Genomic DNA, 18829 nt, shown 5'->3' with positions numbered 1-18829 from the left:
AGTGTTTTCTAGGTGAGCTCCAGTCACTGTGCCATCGCAGCTTCCCAGATCACATGAGAGACGGAGCCATATGTCCTTGAGCCACCCGTGTGCTGTCAGGAGCTGCCTCAAGGCCAGGAGCTTGCCCACAGCACCCACCAGCTTTTTCACGTCCCAAAGCCACTGCACAACACAACCATTGTCCCAGAAGGACAACCAGCACTGCAGGCACGGAGGGCAGGAAAGTGTTTGTGTGAGGGGTGCTCAAGCACATTCTCTTTGTCAAAGCAGCAGGCCACCTTGTACTTGCTGTGGCCTGGGTGCTGTTTTTCTTACTGCCCAACATACAGAGAAAACCTTTTATTTCCATGGGGAACCCAAACCAAACCTTGGCCACAGACTTCATCTTCCTGGGTTTCTCCAGCCTTGCAGAACTGCAGAAGCTGCTTCTTGTAGTGTTTTTGCTGCTGTACCTGGTCACTTTGAGCATGAATACCACTATAATGGTTATTATATGGGTTGATCGCAGCCTTCACACACCCATGTACTTTTTCCTTTGTGTCTTGTCATTTTCTGAGACTTGCTACACCTTTGTCATTGTCCCCAAGATGCTGGTAGACTTGACAGCAGAGAAAAAAAGCATTTCCTTCCTGGGCTGTGCTGTACAAATGTACTTCTTCCTTTTCTTGGTGTGCTCCCACTCTTTCCTCCTGGCAGCCATGGGCTATGACCGCTGTGTTGCTATCTGCCACCCCCTGCACTACAACAGCACTGTGACCTTAAGAGTGTGTGCTCAGCTGGTGGTTGCTTCTGCTCTGTGTGGATGGCTTGTTGCCCAGGTGGTTACCCCCTTGATATTTTGCTTGCCCTTCCAGGCCTCCAGGAAACTCAACCATTTCTTCTGTGACATCTCCCCTGTCCTCCGAGTGGCTTTTACTCATACAAGCCTCATTGAGGCAATCATTTTCATTCTGGGCATCTCTGTTCTTACAGTCCCACTGATGTTGATCCTCATCTCATATCTCTTCATTGCTCTGGCCATCTTGCAGATCCCTTCAGCCCTAGGGAGGCACAAAGCATTCTCCACCTGCAGCACTCACCTGATAGTAGTGGTTGTTCATTATGGTTGTGCCTCCTTCATCTACCTGAGACCCAACTCCAGCTACTCATCAGATCAGGATGCATTGATATCAGTCACTTATACCATCCTCACTCCTCTGCTCAATCCTATGATTTACAGCCTACGGAACAAGGATGTCCAAGTGGCTCTTCAGGAAGCATTCAGGAAAAGCATACTGTCTCAGAAAGTTTTCCAGTGAAGAGGTTAAGATGAGCTACTCCCTGACAGCGTATTTTCGGCAAATATCTTCCTCTTCTAAATAAAAATCTCCCCATTTTGTTACATCTTCTTTTGTTCACAGAGAAGCTTTTAGGAATGACATGACAGCTCATCATGGCAAGCAAGAACCTGTCATTAATAACCAACTAATCTGAGTCATAGTGAGACTGGAAACATGAACTTGAGTAAAAGATTTTTTTTTAAAATGTTGAAGCCCAAATTTTCATTCCAACCATAGTATTTTCTTAGGTACAGCTTTTTCATCCAGGCTATTGAATAATTAAATAGCTTAGCTGTTGAGAGAATTTCACAGTGAAACCTGTTTTTAAAGGGGTTGGAAACTCAGGACCATGCACATATTGTGCATCAAGATACCACTGAGGTCTGACACCTGCCCATCTGCATGATATTGTGGTACTGATCAACAAAGCTTACAAGGCACTAGCCCACCTTTGCTATGGACTAAATTTATCCCCACAGCCATGAACCAAACCTCACATGATATATTTGTTTGCTGACCTGTGTGAAGCTGACCACAAACCTAACGACCTCTTGCAAAGTGTGTGTCCACCAACTTCAGGGCAGATGAGAATGTCTACTGAGATGGACCTATGGAGCAGCTCTTCAGAAACGGTTCGCTTAAAGAACTGAATGATTGAGATCTCTGTAGGTGCCTGCTTTTCCTCCATGTTAATAGTGTTTCCTCTAAATCAACGGAGCCAGATGGGTAAGTGGTATTAACAAAACTAGGAAGAGAAATATTTTCTGGAGGAAAAGACCCAGTGGTAGTATTCTACAGGATTTTTATTCTACAGAATTTTTAAAACCGTGCTCCATCATCTTTCAGAACTTCAGTCATACACAGTGAAGTTTTTCCTTTCCTTTGCCCACAAGACTGTCCAAAACGTGTCTGTACAGTCCTGTGCTGAGCTGCCGCTTCCCAACCAGGGCAGTGGGCAGCACACACAGAGTGTCCAGCCCTGAGCCTCCAATGGTGTCCCCAGCAGAATTCTTGAGGACTATCAAGAAAACCAGGCTCCCTTTTCTGGACAGAATGAAATGGTAGAAGGCAACAAACCAGGAAAGCTAAAAAGCATCTGAAACTTTATTTCTAGGGGGTTTTACCATATCAGACATACAATCATATGTCCTCCAAAATTTTGGATGTCACCTTGCAATTTCTCTGGCTTTAACCTGCCAGAATTTCCTCTCTACAGAACAAAGAGACTTCTGGGAATCACTATTTCCCCCACACACAGTGACATTCACATTTCTAATCATGTGTCTTCACTGTCAACATTGTTGTGGTTTTGCCCCAGCTGAGAGCTGAGCACCACACAGCCACTTGTTCTTTGAAAGGAGGGGATGGGGGTGTGCAAAAGTTGAGGGAGGCAGGGAGGAGGGGGAAGAGAAAGGGAACAAAACAAAACCAAGGAACCAAAACCTCATGGGTTGGGATAATGAGAGTTTATTAGAATAGCAGAAAGATAGATGTAACAATGATAACAGGACTTCATAGCAAAATATCTGAAACTGGTGCAGTTTCTCACCGAACAGCTCAGGCCGTGCAGCTCAGAGCTGGCCCAAAAAACCCTGGAGCATCCCCAAAACTACGCATCTTGGAGCTGCCTCCTCCTCCTCCCACCAGCCCCCCTTTTATGCTGAGCATGACGTAACTGGCGTGGAATACCCTCTTTGGCCAGTTCGGGTCACCTGTCCTGGCTGTGTCCTCTCCCTTTTCATTAGTAGGGAAATACGAACAACTGAAAAGTCCTTGATTGCTTGAGAGCAACTAGAAACATCAGGGTGTTATCAGCTCTACTCCCATCCTAACTCCCAAACAGGGCATTCCATCGGCTATTAGAAAAGAAATTAACTCCATCCTAGTTGAAACCAAGACAAACATCAATGCTCTTTGCAAGAGATGATGAGGGAATCATCATTCCACCTGCAGAGTGACAACCTGATGGATTGCAAGAAGAAAACCTCTCCTTTCTGTTAATTGAGACTAAACCAGGTGAGTCCTTACCTTCCTTTATGTCCTTCATTGATTCCTGGTGTGACGCTTATAAATGTTTTAATAAAGTTCCCCAAAGAAGTATGATTTTGCATGGACTGTTCACAGACCTTTTGTGGTTTGTGGCTAATCTGCAGGATTAAACTCCCACCAGGAAGTGGCAGTGCCAGTGAGGCACAGGACCGGGGCTGCCTGTGTCACCCTGTGGGGTCCCGTCTGGCATGCCACAAGCATGGAGAAGAGTGAAGAAACTGAAGCTGGAAGGGTCCTCCTAAGCCTTCTTCAGAACATCAGCAGCTTCAAAGGCAGACCCAGGTGTAGGTAGTTAAGGCCTGGTGGTTGAAAGATGTTGTGCTGTATGGAAAGGTAGGACTCCCTCCAGGTAGCCAACAGCGTTTAGCCTATGATGTAAGGTGGAGGAAGTGATGTCATAAATCTAAGCTATACAATGCTGTTCCAGTCACTATTAAATGCAATTTGCCGTCCACCACATTGGTGTCTGTGTGCTGATGGCCCGAGCGGCCTGGGGGTGGTCGCCGTGCTGTTCCTGAACCAGGTTGCCACGCCACGGAAGGCAACAAGTGGAGCCGAAACCCGGGAAAGTCGCCTGAATTCAGGGAACAGCAGCCGGAGCAGCAGGACCAGCCCAGCAGGGAGGACACTCCCGGACCAACAAGGAGGACGGAAGCCCTTGTGAAGGTCGTATTACAATTACATAAGCAATGGGGTATTGATTGTAAGCCTAAAGATTTTACTCTCGCAGTTGCGAGGCTTTTACATATTGGGGTTATTGAGCAGCCGGTGGATATTCTCCACCCTGCAGTGTGGGATAAGTGCACTAAAGCTCTGGCCGAGGAGACTATGTCCTCAGGTACAGGGAAAAACCTTAAGTCATGGGGAAAAGTTGTACAGGCTTTGCAAAAGGCCTTACAAGAGCAAGAAACCTGGACAACGGTGAGGGAATGTTTGTTGGCCACCGCAAAATTGGGAGTTGGGGCATCCACACAAACCTTGCAGCTCCCAGACTTTAATGGGCCTACTGAGCCCAGAGGTTTACTAGAGGGTAATATGCCTCCTCAATTCCTGAACCTCGACCCACTTACGGAGAGACGAGAGTGAGCAAGATCTTTCTGGAGTGGGCTAGCTGAGGAAGCCAGAGGTGCCACTGAGACCTCAGAACCTCAGGAAGTTTGGCCGCCACCACCGTATGCATCCCAAGATGGTGCTGAGAGCGAAGGAGGGGGCGAAGATGCCTCTGGCGGGAACAGGGAGGAAATACAGCAGCCAGCTAGCTCACGTGAACATGAAGGGGAAAAGAACAGGAGCAACAGGCGGAGAACCAATCAGAACCTACCGATTAGAAGGCGGGGCGGGTCAAGGGGGAGAAAACAACAATCCACCCACAAATGTAGTGGGCTGGGCCAGCGCCCAACAAAAAGGAGTGGGAAACCGGAAGTGGCTGGTCAGTTGAGTTCTGGATCCAAATCAGATACTAGCCAAGGCAAGTGGCTCGTAACTGATTCCAGCTCAGAGGAGGAGGAAATGGGGACAGATAAAATCAAAAGCCTAAGTGTCTCCATCAAAAATAAAAAGGAGCCGCGAGGGGGAAAAATTCGTCTCATGGATTGGAGGAAAATACAGAGTGCATGTGCCAACTGGGCCCCATCGGCCGCGCTAGCATTCCCGGTCCGGGTGGTGGATAGGGGACAGAGGGTACACTCGCCAATAAACCCTAAGGATGTACAAGCGATTGTTAAAGCGATCGCTGATAAGGGGCTCAATTCGGCCATGGTCCTTACCCTCATAGATGGGGTTTAAGGGGAGATGACCTGCTCCCATTTGACATAAAGCAAACTTGTAGAATGATCTTTGACGGGGCAGGGATGATCGTTTTTAAACAAGAATGCGAGGAGAACTGTGCAAGGTTACTGGCACAAGTAACTGGGGCGGATCATGTTCTGCACGGCTCCAGCTTGCAGCGACTAATGGGCACAGATCCGGCAATGGTTACCCCCCAAGCACAGGCTCAAGGCCTGAGAGCACCTGAGGTTATGGCAACTACTCGCGCAGCCAGAGAAGCTATTCACACATCCTCTAGAACCATTGCCAGACCATCGCCATGGGCCACAATAAAGCAAAGTGAAAGCGAAAGCTTCACACAATTTGTGGATCGTCTCCAAGCAGCAGTCGACTCGTCGGCACTGCCTCTGGAAGCAAAAGGCCTGGTTCGTGGCAGAATGTTTACGTCAGCAGTGTAGTTCGGCAACCAGAGAAATTCTGCGCTCATTGCCAGCAGGGTCAAGCACTGCAGACATGATTAAGCATGTAGCAAAGGAAGAACAGCTAGTTCCACTCCAGACAGCTGTTTGCACTGCAATAGTTAACACAGTGGTGTTTCTCAAATGCGGTCAGACTGGCCATGAAGGAGCGTATTGCCCCCGATTTAGGAACTCATCAGCGGCATTCCCCCCACGTCAAAACTGGTCCAGGGGACCGTGTTGGGCCTACGGGAAAAGGGGGCATTTTGCCAAGGATTGCAGGTGTAAAACCCAGGGCAACAGGAGGGGGAGAGGGCGCCCGGGCTGCACACAGCCTTCTCCCACCTGGGATATGAGGCGGCCCAATTATATCAACCCCAGATGGGGCAGGGTGCTCTCGAACTCGTTGCCCCCTCAAGAAATGACCAACTATATGGCCCAACCGACAGTTCAAGCAAACCTGGTTTTGCCTCCAACAGTTCAAGCAAACTTGACTTTGCCTCAGGAACAGCAAAAACCACCCCATGGGGACGGCACCCCAGGGTGACCCTGGCCGTAAAGTGTGATGACCCGCCAGTGGTGTGGGGGGCCTGCTCCCTTTATAATGCTTTAAATGACACTACCACCAGTGTCCCATTTTTGATTGATACTGGAGAAGACGTTACAGTTATCCCTGAAACAAGCTGGCCCCCACATTGGAAACTGGAAGATGCCTCCATGGTGGGTGGAGTTGGGGGAGTGTCCCGAGCCCAGAATAGTGCTCAATTAATAGCAATCACACTCCATACTGAAAGGGGACCAGAGAAAAGAATCTCCCTCTTCACATATGTGATGTCAGGAGTCCCACCCCTGCTAGGAAGGGACCCTTTGGCCCTATTGAAAGCCAGGGTAACAAATTTACTGTGAGGGCCACTGCCGCATACCCACTTCCACCAATTAAACGGACATGGAAGTCGTCCGACCCGGTGTGGGTCGAGCAGTGGCCCCTGTCGAAGCCTCGAATGCATGCTCTTCTTGAGATGGTTGACCGCAAACTACAACGAGGTCACATAGAACCATCTACTAGCCCACGGAACACTCCAGTTTTTGTAATACCCAAACGAACCAGTGAGGGGTTTCGCCTCCTACATGACTTGCGGGAAGTAAATAAGAGAATTCAACCTATGGGTCCTGTCCGAATGTTGTTGCCCATGAACTCTATGATACCAAAAGGGCAACCTTGCACCGTTCTTGACATTAAAGACTGTTTTTTCTCCATCCCTCTACATGAGGAAGACAAGGAGCGGTTTGCTTTTTCTGTTGTATTCCCAAACAGCCAACGCCCTAACCTACGCTTCCAGTGGAAGGTGCTGCCTCAAGGAATGATCAATTCACCCACTATCTGCTAGATCACGGTGGATCGAGCACTGGCACCAGTACGACGCAGCGACCCAACCGCGACTATCATTCAGTATATGGATGACATCTTGATCGCCGCACCAACAGGGAGTCAAGTGGAGCAGCCGGTAACAATGGTCTCTGAGACTCTGAAATCGAACGTGTTCGAAATCGCGAGCGTGAAAATTAAGAGAGGGCCATGTGTAAGTTTCCTGGGGGTGGGGATAACAAGTTCTTACATAACCCCACCTCTAATAAAAATCCATCAGAACATCAAAACGCTCCATGATATGCAACAGTTGGTGGGATCTTTGCAATGGCTCCGCAATATTTTCCTGATCCCTCCGGAAATCATGAATCCCCTGTATGATCTTTTGAAGGGGAAACACCCTTGGGAGCAGAAAACTTTGACAACGGAGGCGATGAACTCTCTCGATTTTATCGAGCAACAGATATCATCAAGTACGCTCACCAGATGGAACACGGATGTACCACTTTATCTGTGTGTACACTTTACAGAGGGAGGTGGAGTAGGGGCACTGGCTCAAGGTCCCCCTGAAAAAGCTCAACTGGTACAATGGATAGCCCTAGGGAAGCCGTTGCATGCATTCTCTCCAGGAGTTGAGTGTCTCGGTAACCTTATCATGAAAGGCAGAAAACTCACTCTGAGACACCTGGGCATCAAACCCGCCAAGATATACCTACCCTTCTGCAAACATCTCCCAACACAATCAGTGGCAATGTCAGAGTGTCTGGCTATAGCCCTGGTTGGATTTGGCAGAGAAGTCGGGTACGCTGCAAAGCCCACTTGGACTCAAATGCTGGCGAATATCGACATCGACCTTCCACAAAAAGTCTTGGACCAGCCCCAATAGGGACCAACGGTCTTCACAGATGCATCCTCAGCAACCTCAACAGTGGCTGCGGTGTGGCAATTGGAAGAAAAATGGTACTGCATTAAAATGACTGACTGTGGGCTTTCAGTGCAGCAGTTAGAAGTGATGGCCATTGTGCTAGCGTGCACACTGGTTCCAATGGAACACCTTAACATAGGGATTGACTCAATGTTTGCAGCCAAGCTTTGCTTAGCCATGTCGGGACCTGGTGTGTCAACATCTACAGTAGCCTTAATGCCGGAAGAAGCGCTTTCTTCCTGAAAGGGCACCCTATCAGTCATCCACATCAACAGCCACAGCCCAATAAAAGGTTTTTTCCAAACAGGCAATGACAAAGCAGCCACCACTGCGAAAGGGTTGTGGAGGCTGAGAGACACTTGTCAGCTGCATGAGTCTCTCCATATTGGAGCTAAAGCACTAGTGAAGAGATGTGGGATCTCAGTCACGGACATGAAACACGTAGTAGCCACGTGCCCTTACTGCCAGAAATCACCGCTGTGGTGCAGTGGAGTCAATCCCAGAGGCCTTAAAGCCTCCGAGGTGTGGCAGATGGATTTTACTCTCTGTCAGCTGCTGAAACCTCGAGCGTGGCTGGCGGTAACTGTGGACACATACAGTGGAGTAATTGTAGCTACACAACATTCTAAGGTCGACTCCAAAGTGACCATCCAGCATTGGCTAACAGCCATGGCATGGCTTGGCATCCCTAATCAGATCAAAACATACAATGGCTCAAACTTCGTCTCTAGATCAGTTCAGGCATTCGCTCACAAATGGGGTATCACCTTAACATGTGGCATTCCGTATAACAGCACAGGACAAGCCATAGTCGAACGGGTGAATCAAACATTAAAATTTAAATTAGAGGTGTTAGCAAAGGCAGAAGGTTTTACCAACACCATTCCTTCAGGAGACCAGGCACGCCTATTGGCATCTGCTCTATTGGCACTAAATCAGTTCCCCAGGGGAGAAGAGGTGAATAGCCCCACCCAAAAACATAGGGCCACTCGAGCACTAGATGAAGGCCCAATGGTTGTAATTAGGAATGAACTGGGAGAATGGGAACAAGGGTGGAGGTTAGTCCTTACGGGGCAAGGGTATGCTGCTGTCCACTTAAGTCCATTAAGCCAGACCTCCAGAATAAAACTAATGAAAACTGTGAGTTTTTATCCACAGGATCGGATCATCGAACACCCTCGTAACCCATACACCCCGGTGGTTAAGGAGGACAACAAGTTGGCAGGCACCCTGTTCACACCTGGAGGTTCTGCGCGAGCAGAGTCCAAACGATGGCAAAACAACCCCCGTGGGGAAGGGCCGAGATGTTTCTGTGTGATTTTACTTTTGGGGCTTGTCGTGCCATCTACTGGTTTGTATGAACACCAACCATGGGAATGGGTGCTAGGAAGATGGGAGGATCAGAAAATATTACAAAAAATCATCACCTCAGGGCCCCCTAGCTTTGAGGTGTCCCCCTGTGATCTAGTGCCAGTAAACCCGTGTTTGGAGGATGTAAGGTACTATGTATGCCCTAGCTCGAATCCTGGCAAACCTCATTGCAACGCCCCTAGTCACCACTATTGTTCTTCTTGGGGATGTGAGACCATAACCTCTGACTGGACACCGGGAGTGGGGCCAGATAAGTACTTGAAGGTACAGTTGGGGCCTCACAAATGTGTCAGGTGCAAAGATCAAATGTGGATTCAAATGGCAATAAGACCTAAGGGTAGAGAGTTGTGTGAATACCTTATGTTAAATGTAACCAATGAAAATGACCTGGGATGGACTATCGGCAAAACCTGGGGCTTTAGGTATTGGGAATCCGGCAAGGAAATTAGGGACTGTTTTTATTAAAAAACAGGAACTAAAGAGCATCACAGCAATCAGCCCCAATGTCGTAAACAAAACCAATAATCAACAAGGAAAAGACAACTTGCCAATTTCCACTTCTGTCCCAACTAGTCCCCTACCCGCTAAACGAATGGTCTCCTTAGGCAAACCAATCACACACTCTCACCATTTGACCGAAAAAACATTCTTTGGTGTGTTGGATGCTACCTTCCGGTCACTGAATCAATCCAACCCAAATCTCACGAGCTCTTGTTGGCTATGTTATGATGTGTATCCCCCTTCCTATGAGGGTATTGCCCTCGATGCTCCTTTTAGCTATTCATCAGACGATAATCAGTGCAGGTGGGATAGACCACGGAGAGGAAATCCCTTTGAACCAGGTTAGAGGCCAAGGCATATGTTTTGGCAATGCCACCTTAGCGAGCTGGAACAGTGCGGTTTGTGCAGAAACCGTTGCAATTGATAGAACCTATAAATGGGCAATTCCATCAGCATCAGGGATGTGGATCTGTCATCAGACAGGGCTAACCCCCTGTGTGTCCCTTGAGCGTTTCAACTAACTGACTTTTGTCCACAAATTTTGATTGTTCCCAGGGTCCTATATCATTCGGATGAAGAAATGAGCTATCATTGGGGAGAAGTTGACGACAGACTCCAAAAGAGAGAAATACTGACAGCCGTGACAATAGCAACACTGCTTGGCCTGGGAGCAGCCGGCACAGCCACGGGAGTGGCCTCTCTAGTGACATAACAGTGAGACCTGTCTCGACTACAAACCGCCATCGATGAAGAACTGTAAAAAACTGAGCAATCTATAACCTTTATAGAACAGTCTGTGTCCTCACTCTCAGAGGTTGTTTTGCAGAACAGACGGGGTTTAGACCTCCTGTTCATGCAACAAGGAGGCCTTTGTGCCGCCTTGAAAGAGGAGTGTTGCTTTTATGCTGACCACACTGGGGTAGTTAGAGATTCGATGGCCCAACTAAAAGAAAGGTTGGCTAAGAGAAAAAGGGAGAGGCCCAACAAGGATGGTTGGAATCGTGGTTTAATTATTCACCGTGGCTGACCACCCTAATATCTACTCTAACAGGGCCTATCACGGTGGTCATAATAGCATTAATTTTCGGACCCTGTATACTCAACAAGCTCACACCATTTGTCAAGAGTCGGCTAGAGAAGGTTAACATTTTCTTTCTAGACAACCAACAGATGCTTTAAGAATGCAACTTATAATTACTATCTTTACTATCTTGTAGTTGTCCCTAGTACAAACTACTATCCAAATTACCTCTATCACTTACCTAGTGTGCCTTATACTATCAGTATTATAAGCTATCAGTGTTATAAGCTATCAGTGTTGTAAACCACTTTGCACTTTCAGTAGTTTAAATAAGCATAAGGGGAGAGGGGGAGATGTAGGTAGTTAGGGTCTGGCGGTCAGAAGATGTCGTGCTGTACGGAAAGGTAGGACCCTTTCAGGACTCTTTCAGGTAGCCAATAGCGTTAAGCCTATGATGTAAGCGGGCGGAAGTGATGTCATGAATGTAAGCTATATAAGGCTGTTGTAGTCACCATTAAACGCCATTTGCCGTCCACGCATTGGTGTCTGCGTGCTGATGGCCCGAGTGGCCAGAGGGTGGCTGCCATGCCGTTACTGAACCAGGTCGCCACGCCATGAATGGCGACAGGGGGTCAGGGCTTTCCTAGCCAAGGGAGCAGTCCTAAGAGTGCCTGTTGTCATTTTGTGGCTCTACTTGTGTCCTCCTTTGAAAATTCTAAATGTACAGCAACAGTTCCCAAATGAATCTACAACGGCTGAATGATGTTCCTGGTCTAAAACCTCCCCATGTAGCCCACAAGCAACCCTGGTATCCTTGGGGCTAAGGGAATTCATAGCTAATAATGCTAGATTTCATTTTTGAGCTCTACCAGTGTCCATGTTCAAAAATGCAAAACATCCAGCAATAGCTCCCAAACAAAAGGTGTGAAGGCCTAAAGATGTTCTTTGCCTGAAACCTGCCTAGGTAACCCACTAGCAGCACCAGTAACCTTAAGGCTCAGCACATTCCAGGCCAAGGGAACGATCCTAATAGCACCTGATGTCATTTTTGGGCTCTACCAGTGTCTACCTTCAAAAATGATAAACATCCAGCAATAGCTCCCAAACAAATGGTGTGAGGGCTGAAAGATGTTGCTGGTCTGATACCTCCCAGGTAGCTGTCATGATCCACAACCAGACAGACTAATTTAGCAAAGGTTACACCCCCTTGCATTCCAACTGACCCCAAGTTGCTCTGGGTGGTTGGGGGCGGCTGGGCTTAACCCCTGAGTGATGTCCAGCTGTGTGTTTTGTCGTGACCAGGTCTTCACAATTCTCAGGAACAGAATTAAGACTCGAAACGGAGTCAAGGTTCAAGTCATTTTATTTGGCCCACAACAAGTGTGCAAGAGAAGAATGAAAGAAAGAGAAAAGAGTGAACGATGGGAGGAGGGGGAGAGAGAGCGAGCAAAATAGATAGCAACACGGATCTGTGGCTTCCCGTCAGTCCGACGTCTTCATGTCCCATGGGGGAATATTCCTTTTTGTCTTTGTTGGTCTTTCCTTTTTACAGTGTTATCTCATTGCATAGTCAGTAAGTCCCAGGCATAGTGACACCTTCCATCTGGCAGTGGGACACATGCTCATTGCCATCTCCAGAGGGTCCCTGAAAGTTCTAGAGAGTCCGAGCCGCCTCACACTTTGTCCTTCAGTTCACCCAGGGTCTGGGCACATGCACAGAGGAGGTGGGATACATGTTTGGAGATTAGCCACTTGGAGATAAACAAGATATATATCCATTCCTGATGCGTGGAATTCACTTCATTGCATGGGGGTCATCAGCATGAGGTTTTATGGTGATTGAGAGAAAGGAAAGAGGGGGGTAGGGCTAGAGAGAAGAAAGGGAGAGGGGGTGTGGTTCTGTTGGCTATTGTTAAGGCATATCTCTAGCACCTTACACATCCCCAGAAGGGTGGGGTCAGGGAGCATCAAAGATGCAGATTTGAGACATATGGTGCACAACCTCCATACAAGGACCACAACTTTAGTATGATCTATGCTAGATCCCTGGGTGGTGATATCTTATTTCTTCTTTTCTGTTCTCTCTTTCAATCTCTCTCTCTCTCAGTTTCTAACCTTATTCCCAGCACATGACAGTAACAGCATTTGCAATTTTGCTGAGTTCCACTAATTGTAATACGTTGCTCAGAATCACAGAATCACAGGGGTTGGAAGGGACCATGAGAGGTCATCGGGTCCAACCCCCTGCCAAAGCAGCTCCCCAGCTCATATTGCACAGAAAGGCATCCAGATGAGTCTTGAATATCTCCAGAGAAGGAGACTCCACCACCTCCCTGGGCAGCCTGTCCCAGGGCTCTGTCACCCTCACTGGGTAAAAGTTCTTCCCCATGTTGGTGTGGAACTTCCTATGTTCCAACTTGCAGCCATTGCCCCTTGTCCTGTCCCCACAGACACTGAAAAGGGCTAATTCCCTCTGCATTTCATGCTTAAGATACTTATAGACATGAATCAGATCCCCCCCTTAGTCTTCTCTTCTCATGACTGAACAGACCCAGCTTATTCAGCCTTTCCTCATAGGGGAGATGCTCCAGGCCCTTAGTCATCTTTGTAGCCCTTTTCTGGACTCTCTCCAGGAGATCCCTGTCCTTTTTATACCAGGGAGCCCAGAACTGGACACAATACTCCAGGTGGGGCCTGACCAGGGCAGAGTAGAGGGGGAAGATCACCTCCTTTGACCTGCTGGCCACACTCCTCCTGATACACCCCAGGATCCCATTGGCTCTCTTAGCCACCGAGGCACACTGCTGGCTCATGGCCAACCTGTCATCTACCAGGACCCCCAGGTCCTTCTCCACTGAGCTCTTCTCCAGTAGGTCATCCCCCAGCCTGTACTGAAATGAACGGTTGTTCCTTCCCAGGTGCAAGACTCTACACTTGCTTTTGTTGAACTTCATTAGATTTCTCCCAGCCCAGCTCTCCAGCCTGTCCAGGTCTCTCTGGATGGCAGTGCAGTGTTCCTGCATGTCAGCCACCCCTCCCAGCTTTGTATCACCAGTATACTTGAAAAATACAGTGTAGTGTGGGTTTGCTGGCCAGCTTTATAATTCTACTTGCTGTTAAGGAAAGTTGTGCTTTGCTTGGACCTCCTGGGTAATTGTTGTTACTCCCAAGTACTTTGCAGAGCATTACAGGAGCTGATCTCACCAGTTGTTAAAAGAGACTATCTAAGAGAGGTATAACCTAGCCCTTGGGCAGGTCACAAATGTTAACTCTGCACATACCCGTTGGCTAGGACTGGACAGACAGGTTTGCCCACCTGGTGGGACATGACAGCTGTCTCTAGGCACAGCAAGGATAAGAGGGTTGTTAGGAGCAGGCAACATGGTTTTACGAAGAGCAAGTCATGCTTGACTAACCCAATAGCCTTTTATGAGGATATAACCGGGTGGATAGATGATGGTAGGGCAGTAGATGTGGTCTACCTTGACCTCAGTAAAGCATTTGACATCGTCTCCCACAGAATCCTCGTGGCTAAACTGAGGAAACGGGCTCTGAAAGATTGAGTGGTGAGGTGGATTGAGAGCTGGTTGGAGGGAAAAAGCCAGTGAGTTTTGATCCATGGGACAGAGTCTAGCTGGAGGCCTATATCTAGTGGGGTCCATCAGGGATTGCTACTGGGACTTGTACTATTAACTGTATTTATTGATGGTATGGATGAGGGAATAGAGTGTCCAGTCAGCAAGTTTTGCTGAGGAGGGGTGTCTGACACACCAGAGGACTGTGCTGCCATTCAGCAAGACTTAGAAAGGCTGGAGAGTTGGGCAAGGAGAAGTTTAATGAGATTTAACAAGGGCAAGTGTAGGGTCTTGTATCTAGGAAACAAAAACCTTAGGTAGCAGTACAGGTTGGCGGCTGGCCAGTTGTAGAGTAGTGTAGGGGAGAGGGACCTGGGGGTCCTGGTGGACAGAGGGCTGACCATGAGCCAGATATGTGCCCTGCTGTCTAAGAAGGCCAATGGCATCCTGGGGTTTATTAGAGGGGGTGTGGTTCGTAGGTCAAAGTTGGTCCTTCTCCCCCTCTCCTCTTCCCTGGTGAAACCAAACCTGGAATATTGTGTCCAGTTCTGGAACAGAAGAAACAGGTCACAGTACAGGAAGGACATAAAATTCCTTGAAAGAATCCAGGGACACCAACCTGATTAACAAAGTGGAACACCTTCCTTATGAGGAAAGGCTGAGGGAGCTGGGACTCTTTAGCTTGGGGAAAAAGAGACTGAAGGCTGACCCCATTCATATTTATAAATATGTAAAGGATGAAAGTCAAGAGGATGGAGCCAGGCTCTTCTCCCTGATGGCCAGTGATAGGACGAAGGACAACGGGTGCAAGCTGGAGCAGAGGAATGTAAGGAGAAAGTTTTTCACTGTGAGGGTGACAGAGCACTGGAACAGACTGCTCAGAGAGGTCTTGGAGGCTCGTCTGGAGACATTCAGATGCCACCTGAATGTGTTCCTGTGTGATTTAGTCTAGGTGATCCTGCTCTGGCAGGCAGTTGGACTACACGATCTTTCAAGGTGCCTTCCAACTCCTGACACTATGTGATTCTGTGATTCTGTGATTTGGTGACCTTGGATCTCCCTGCAGGTCTCTTGGGCCACCTCTGGCCCCTCAGAGGTCACCAGGGTTTGGCATCTGAACACCTCCCTCCTGGCCTCTCCCCCATTAATTCCAATAGGAGCTGGGACCAGCAGGTGCAAGACAGCAGGTGACTCTTTTGTGCCCACTGGAATTGGAGCAGGAATTCCAGCTTCAGTGGTGTGTGGCAGCCACAAGGCAAGAGCCGGGTCCCCTTCCAGCCCCAGGGCTGCAAAGAAAGGATGTGGTGCAACAAGTCACTTGTCATATTCCTTACCCTCTGCAGGGGGAAAGAGTCCCCTCACTGTGTCTGCCTGGGAGTCCTGTCTTATGCAGAGACAAGAAAAGGTGATTGTCCTGCCCAGCTCTGGTTTGATCAGGAGAAAGGATTCTGCTGGGCAGAAGGATTTCTCCCCAGTCGAAGGAGGGAAAGTCAGGGAGGACTTCACTGTCTTTCCAAGTAGGTTCCCTGGAGCTCCAGGCACACCTCAAAGGAGCCCAGAAGAGATGGAGTATGTGACTACTTCACCTGCTCATCTGCTGGGAGCTGGGCTGGACTCCTGGGACAGTGGGAGATCATGAAACATTACAGTGCTGCAGACAGACAGCTCTGGCCAGGAGCAGCTCCTCTGCCAAACACAGGGCTGGGGACACTGCCTGTAAGCACCAAAGGGAGACCTGTGGGGCTGAGAGAGCTGATGGATGCTGAGAGCTCACTGGAGGAGAAATCTCCACAGCACTCTGCCTGGTATGTCTGTGGGTGCAGGGCAGTGCAGGTTCTGTTCCTGGAGGGATCTCTTAAATCTGGGACATGGGGCAGTGTGTGGGGTCTGTCAGGAGGACAGGTTCTCTCTAGGACAATAAAATGCTGCCTTGAAGGGACGCCCTTCTGCCCCATCAGAGGGACAGGGCAGGACAGCTGTCTTCTCCTGGGCATGGCTGCAGAGGTGTGAAGCAGCGTGTGCACCCAGGGGTGCCCAGGGCTGTCCTTGTGAGCAGGGTCCCTGCACCCCAGGGGCTGTGTAGTGGGGCAGGGACTCTGCTGCTGCCAGGGTCAGCACTCAGCCTGCCTCATGAGCTTTCAACAGGGATACAGACAGCACCTGTGGGTTGAAGGAGAGACACAGGAAAGGGCAGCACAAGGTCCATTTGCAGTAAAAAGTGCTGCATGGATCAGGTTTGCATCTACCTGCAGCTGATCCTTGAGAAATTCCAAAGGGACTTTGAAAAACAACATCAAGGAAGCGTTTTCCTGCCAGGCAGAGTCTTTGCTTTGACTTTTCCTCTCCTGTGGGTTGTGCTGACTGTGGTAGAGAACTTATTTCTCCCTTCAAGAAGATGCAATGAAAACTGGATTCTCATTAAGCTTCTCCTGAGCGCTGCACACACAGAGGTTCCCAGGGCAGTGCCCTGATGCCAGGAGGTGTCTGCAGAGTAGAGCTGAGCGCAGGGCAGATTGGATGAGGTCTGTGAGCACAGAGCAGGAGGTGACATGGACAAAGAGAAGCAGCTGCAGGGACAGCTCCAGGCAGCAGAGACATTGCCAGGGAGGGAAAAGGAGCTGCTCCAAGAAATGCCATGGCAGTAGAGATTTGGTAGATCCCTGAAATGCCTGCAGTGCAGACCCTTTCCCATAGCATCCTCCTGGTTTCTGCCACCCAGCACAGACTCTGCACACAGAGTTCCATGGTTTGAGGCTGTCCTTGGCAGCACATCCTCCTCAGAGAAACCCCTGAGGGCCTGTCTGTCTGTCCCTGTTTTTCCAGCCTTGGCTGGAGCATTTCTCACTGTTTCCCCTCCTCTCCTGGCTGCATTTGTCCCACTGTTAGCTGGAAACCTGTTAGTGCAGCAGCAATGTCAGGGAGTTCTGACAGAAGAAACACTCGTCAGAGCTCTGCTCTGCCCTTGGGTGAAACTGTAGTGACCCTGCTGAAAAGCTCATTCCTATCCACAGAGGTCACACCATCCTTGTAATTACTCAGGGCTCCTGATGCAAGACAGGACTGAGTCCTGAAATGGCCACAGCTAACACTGCTCCTTGCTGGTGCCTTGCTCAATACAGCACAAAAAAGACCTACCAGAAGGTACTTGCCAAAACTCCTCCTTAATACAGAGACACAATCTAAGGGCATTCAGTAAGAGTTGGAAGCGGTTTTCCTCAAACAAGAGTTCCCTAACTTCACACTGTGCCTTTTCCTTCTCTGACAGGACTACACACTTGATGGCAGCAGATGTCCAACAGCAGCTCCATCAGCCAGTTCCTCCTCCTGCCCTTTGCAGACACACGGGAGCTGCAGCTCCTGCACTTCTGCCTCTTCCTGGGCATCTACCTGGCTGCCCTCCTGGGCAATGGCCTCATCATCATCACCATAGCCTGTGACCACCACCTCCACACACCCATGTACTTCTTCCTCCTCAACCTCTCTGTTCTCGACCTTGGCTACATCTCCACCACTGTTCCCAAATCCATGGCCAATTCCTTGTGGGACACCAGAGCCATTTCCTACATAGGATGTGTCACTCAATTCTTCTTCTTTGTATTTTTGATCTCCACAGAGTACTTTCTCCTCACTGTCATGGCCTACGACCGCTACGTTGCCATCTGCCACCCCCTGCACTATGGGACCCTCCTGGGCAGCAGAGCTTGTGTCCACATGGCAGCAGCTGCCTGGGCCAGTGGGTTTCTCTGTGCTGTGGTGCACACGGTAAACACATTTTCCCTCCCCCTCTGCCATGGCAATGCTGTTGACCAGTTCTTCTGTGAAATCCCCCAGATCCTCAAGCTCTCCTGCTCAGATGCCTACCTCAGGGAAACTGGAGTAATTGTTTTTGGTATCTGTTTTGCTTTTGGCTGTTTTGTGTTCATTGTGGTGTCCTATATGCAGATCTTCAGGGCTGTGCTGAGGATCCCCTCGCAGCAGGGACGGCACAAAGCCTTTTCCACCTGCCTCCCTCATCTGCTTGTTGTCTCCCTGTTTGTAAGCATGTGCATGTTCACCTACCTGAAGCCCCTCTCCATCTCCTCTTTATTTCTGGACCTGGTAGTGGCATTTCTTTACTCAGTGGTTCCTCCAGCAGTGAACCCCCTCATCTACAGCATGAGGAACCAGGAGCTCAAGAGTGCTGTGTGGAAACTGAGGACGGGATGTTCTAAGCACCAGTAAACTTCTCCTCTTCTTCTGCATATCACTGTCCATTTAACTCCTGCTAGGACCAGTCTGTATTAATATGGCCATGCCTAAGGACATCTATTCAGAAGACTATCTCAACGTATGCACTTGTACTTTCTTACAGAAGTCCATCTCCACTTGTTCTTTGGTCCTTCAGATTCCACTCAGCTCTCCAATTTCTGCTTTGAGCTTTAGAGAGTTGGAAAACATCCCATCTCTCAGAAGTCTAATGAACTGTTCTGTCAGATAT

At 48.9% G+C, this 18829-nt stretch overlaps 2 protein-coding genes across 2 annotated transcripts; both read left to right on the top strand.

Moving 5' to 3' along the window:
- Positions 1-347: 347 nt before the first annotated feature.
- LOC311197494 (olfactory receptor 10K2-like) lies at positions 348-1298 on the top strand (the record flags this gene model as incomplete). Its single annotated transcript, XM_084271257.1, has 1 exon — positions 348-1298. One exon carries the CDS (start codon positions 348-350, stop codon positions 1296-1298), a length of 951 nt encoding a protein of 316 aa, XP_084127383.1.
- Positions 1299-17640: 16342 nt separating this feature from the next.
- LOC311197493 (olfactory receptor 14A16-like) lies at positions 17641-18573 on the top strand (the record flags this gene model as incomplete). The annotated part of the gene is made up of 1 exon (XM_084271256.1): positions 17641-18573. One exon carries the CDS (start codon positions 17641-17643, stop codon positions 18571-18573), a length of 933 nt encoding a protein of 310 aa, XP_084127382.1.
- Positions 18574-18829: the final 256 nt, after the last annotated feature.

This window comes from Gallinula chloropus (genome assembly GCF_964237585.1).
Source record: "Gallinula chloropus genome assembly, chromosome: 15".
Lineage (NCBI taxonomy): Eukaryota > Metazoa > Chordata > Aves > Gruiformes > Rallidae > Gallinula > Gallinula chloropus.
This window is presented reverse-complemented; position numbering and strand designations above follow the sequence as displayed.